The sequence below is a fragment of the Arachis duranensis genome, chromosome 2 (genome assembly GCF_000817695.3).
Source record: "Arachis duranensis cultivar V14167 chromosome 2, aradu.V14167.gnm2.J7QH, whole genome shotgun sequence".
Classification (NCBI taxonomy): domain Eukaryota; kingdom Viridiplantae; phylum Streptophyta; class Magnoliopsida; order Fabales; family Fabaceae; genus Arachis; species Arachis duranensis.
In genome coordinates, this window is record NC_029773.3 from 78,754,351 (window position 1) to 78,759,083 (window position 4,733).

Here is a 4,733-nt window from a genome sequence, read left to right on the forward strand (position 1 = left end):
CTACATCTATAGCTATAACATCTATAATCTATAACATCTCCAGAACCACATAATTTCTGGTTGTGGTTGCTTTGTCTATTTCTATGGTACAGATAGCTGAATTAGTCCCCTCTAGGTAATTGTTTAAAATTTAAACGTGCCATTCTTTGTCCTAACTTGTTCAAACTTATAATCTAAGGAAAACAAGTTGATGATGTTGAAGTACAAAGTCATTAACTGTGGTTTAACTATCAATTACAATTCAGATTCAAGTCGCACTGACCTAGAATTTAAGAAATTGAAAATACCGCGTAAAATGCCCAAATAAAAAACAGAACATCGTCAAAACTTGGTACTATCATAATAAATCATAATAATAAGATGTGGAAATGTTGAAAGGGTTCTTCTTATAGTTTATACATCATGCAATTCAATTGAGAATGTGTATACTGCACAGCACCATGACTTTGAGCCACTGGAATGGCTTATTGTCCTCAATTGCAAAAACAAATTTAGAACAAATAAAAGTACACATGCTTTTACAAGACTGCTTTTCCTTTGTCATTATGGTTCTCATCTTGAGTATTATGACCTACAATAGATGTCACTTCTTGACTACTTCGATCTTTTTGAAGAGAATCATCTCCAGTAGCTTCCACCAGTTTGGTACTTTGGTTGTTGGCAGGTTGACTAGCTTCAACAACTTCCTTTTGTTTGTTTATTTGTTCGTTTTGTGGGAAATCTTCAGTGGTTGCAACTTGTTTACTACTTTGATTATCATTTTGGGGAGTGCTTGCCTCAACTTTGACATTTGCCACAGATGAGGAAGAATCCATTAGACTAGCAGCTATTGCAGCCTTCAGTTCCTCATCTTCAAAGTCTGAATACATTTCCACTTCCCCAGATGAAAGAAATTGTTGTTGGCTCTCATTAGTTCTCTGATGTGGAGTCAGCCCTGAATTGCAAGACTTAGTTATCCTCTCAGCATCTTCAGGTGACAGCCACTGCCCAAAACCATTAGAAGATTCGGCTGAGGATATGGGAAACTCTTTTGGAAAATTTCCTCTTACTAGGAATATGCTCCACCCAAAGCCTTTCAAAGAATCAAGATAGGCTGAGAGGTAAAACTTAGAAAGGTGTTGTGGGGCTGCATAAAGACTGTCAAAATTATACCACTCTCCATTCACTTTACGGATACAAAACCAATGATCTTGCAAATGGCAAATAAAGGCATTTTCCAATTCAGGATCAATTTGAGCAGGCTCAGCAACAGGTGAGTCAAGAGGGATAACCTGTAGATCCCACACTTCCAAAGCCTTTTGTAAGACCTGAAGGAAAGGTCTTGCATAATTAAGTTCAACTAATTCATAAAATTTAAAGCACTGAATCTCTGAGCCCTAATTTTCCTGCTTAAAATAAAGATATGAACTAGGGAGCAAATATTTCACTAAAAATCTAAATATTTTTCTCAAAGATACTTTCCCAAAGTTTCAAATTATACAAGGCACCAACATGAAAATTTATAGTTTTAACCACAAAAGATGTGAGTATATGACAATATATAAAAGAATACCTGAAATTTGAGCAAGACAGCAAAGATAGTAAAATACAGAGCAAGTAAAATATATAAAGAGTGCTACAAATATCCCTTCCATGCTTAGACTATCAACAAAAGCTTATGCCAAAGACATCTAAATTATTTTTCCAATTCAAACCACATGGTGTGTGATGATAACATTAAGGTATCATTATTATATAAATTGTTTTAAATCATACCTAGTTGAATGTAATTCTACTTATATAGTGATATTGAAATCCAAAGGTATTAAAAAAAAACAATATTAAAATTGTATATAGCAATTCTAGTCAATCAATTCAAACATGAACAACAATTCACATTCAATGTGAAAGTTCTTAAACCATAGTTGATGCAAGAAGATTAAGAGAGACAAATTGAAGATGATAAACCAAAATCAATGGTGTGACTCTGGTGCATTGATTCACTAATATAGAAGATGTGTATGAACAAGCTACAAGATCAAGAAGAAGAGAGATACAAGAGAAAGTGAGAGAGATAAGGAAGAAGAAGCTTGAGGCGGAAGAAGCTGAGATGTTTCTGGAGAAACAGAATGCTCAAGCACACTACTAACACGAACTGAATTTTCCTCATATACACTAGGTTCAAGTTGAGTTGCCTAACTAATTTTCACCTAGAGATAACTAACTCACACGCCATATTCAGCATGCCCCCTCAAGCCAGTATGGCTTGAACTCCAAAAAACACAGAAGACGATCCATCATTCAACATTCAATTTGGTCTACAAAATTGCATTGAATATTTCATATCCAAATAGTTCATTTACCCGGTTACCCCAAAACAAAGACTAAAAAAAATATTATGAAGAATACACACGGCTTGCAAGGTCATCCCAATCTATCCCTACAAATATTTTAAACCGAACCCCATTCCAAGTCAACTTAGAACAAGATCTATCTTTAAAGACATGTCTGCAACAATTAAATGAGCTTTTAGTGAATGGGTGAAAAATGGATAGTGGGAGATAGATAGAAGTGCAACAATTGTTAAAACCAAGTCTACGAGCAACTACAAATTCAGAAGTAAAAAAACATCATCTAAACTATCTATGGGCAACTACAAATTCCAAAGTATAAACACATCATCTAAACTAAATATCTTTTAGAGTCACCTTTTGAAATCACTGCTACAATTTTGGTAGAAAATTATCTCAAAAAAGGGGTCGCACACCTATAGATACACAACCATTCAGTTAGGAGGTGAAGTGTTTGTGTGCCGTGAACAAAGCAAAAATTAGAATATGTCCTCACATAAGAGGCCTCTAAAAAATCTGCATTCCTAGATGTTAAAAAGAAAAAAATAATATTAGACTCAGCAATTGGTCCGGTGAAAATATCACTTAACAGAGAAATGATAATCTTCTGCATGCTCCCTCAAATAATTAGATAATTAAAGTACTTCCAGATAAACAATGTTCACATCACATATTAATAGTTATTAAAACAATGCCTAATTTCATACATTTTCAGTTCTCATGTCCAAGTTGGATAAGTCTGCTACACTAACACAATAAGTTATACATTTTCTTATTCAATCCAATTACACATCATATAAAAATTGAAATTTTCAAATAGATGTATTGAGGAAATAAACCTGGATGCTGAAATCTCCATCAAGGGAGACATTGTGCGACTCCTCAGAAAGAAAATCTCCGGAAGAGAGTGCGGCCGGGAGCATCATCTGTCGCTCCCTGCGATCGAGATCGGAGGCGAGAGCAGCGAGATCAAATTCGGAGAAGAACGGACCCTGCAGCACCGTGTTGACGCAATGCACAGCGCAAAGCTTGGACTCTTGTACCTCATGGTACAACATGCCACCGTTGCTCGCACCATCCATCATCGTAGGTGATTGAATTGGAAGAAAGAGATTCGCATGAAGGAAGAAGTAAAGGAAGGAAGAAACCCTAGAATTTGTGGTGTGTTAGGAGATTTTGATAGTTTGAAAGAAAAGCAAGAAACAGGAGAGAGAAAGACATCATATGGCCAAGGAGAAAGAGAGGGGAAAAAGATCAGAGTCAGAGTGGAACAGAAAATCTTTAAAAATATATATATTAAATATACTTTTTTTTTAGTTTATTTTAGATTTTAAGTATTTATATCAAGGAATATTAATATAAAAATGTTTTAAAAAATATAAAATTAAATTTTAAATTTATTTATTGAAAATATACTAAAAAATATATGTATTTATTTTAAAATAAAAAAAATAAAAATTTAACTTTAGCATAAAAAAAGCTTACTTTTTTTATAAATACATAGGTTAGTTTTATAAATGATTATTATTTCAGTTATTTATTAATTTTAATTAGTTTCAGGTAGAAAACATAAAACAAATTTAAGAGTTTGTCGTTGACCAATGGGTTGCTGCATACACAAGGCGGGATTCGAACCCCCAACACTTGCTTAAGCGGACTAGTGAGCTAACCACTAGACCAACCCAACTTGGTTATCTGAAATTCAATTTTAATTCCAGATTCACATTAGTTATTAGTGGGTTCAATATTTTTTTTTTGTCGTGGGCTGGGCCATTGGGTTTATTTCCGTCAATTTATTATTATCAGGTCTTGGCAAATGCTATATATAGGAAGTCTTAGGGCACAGGGCTCAAGCATAGCAAATGGAATAATAAATTAATAAGTGAATTTTTCGCGAAAATGATTATTTGTTTCATAAAAAGACATGTTTTAACATTTTAAATTATGAATTTGTTTATTTAATTTGCATTCACCAAACACTTTACATGGATAAGTCACCAATCTTAATTTGAGGAGGTTAAATAGAGTTAATTAAAATTTTGAGATTATCTTAAAATACTATATAAATTTTAAAAATCATTTTGAATCTTTACATATGAGTGATAAAAGGAGCAAATATGATTGTGGCAACATAACATCTTTGTAAAAGTCCAAAACTTGGAAGGAAATTATTCATATTTGCCTAAGTTTCAATTTAATTCTAGAAAGATTGGAAGGGTGCTTGAATCTCCTTCGGGGGATGGATAGCTTAAAAAGTCTGACCTTACAAAATGTCTCCTACACTCCAAGGGAGGAGCATTAAGTGTGTCAACAAAAATATTTAGAACTTGAATAAAATCCAACAAAATTTTGGCAAAGAATGTTTAGAATTGTTTTAAAAAAAAAAAGATAATGTCACTTTTA

General features: G+C 33.3%; 1 protein-coding gene across 1 annotated transcript; it reads right to left on the reverse strand.

Moving 5' to 3' along the window:
• Window positions 1–318: 318 nt before the first annotated feature.
• On the reverse strand, window positions 319–3,591 carry LOC107475218 (ataxin-3 homolog). Its single transcript, XM_016094847.3, has 2 exons — window positions 3,170–3,591; window positions 319–1,307 (listed from the first exon to the last, which is right to left on the reverse strand). The coding sequence occupies exons 1-2, from the start codon at window positions 3,413–3,415 to the stop codon at window positions 519–521; spliced, it is 1,035 nt and encodes a 344-aa protein (XP_015950333.1). The 5' UTR covers window positions 3,416–3,591; the 3' UTR covers window positions 319–518.
• Between the last annotated feature and the right edge of the window lie 1,142 nt (window positions 3,592–4,733).

Coding starts and splice junctions, on each gene's coding strand:
- LOC107475218 (XM_016094847.3), bottom strand. CDS start 3,415: ATGATGGATGGTGCGAGCAACGGTGGCATGTTGTACCATGAGGTACAA. Junction 1,308..3,169: donor ATGGAGATTTCAGCATCCAG/GTTTATTTCCTC, acceptor CCTTTCCTTCAG/GTCTTACAAAAGGCTTTGGA.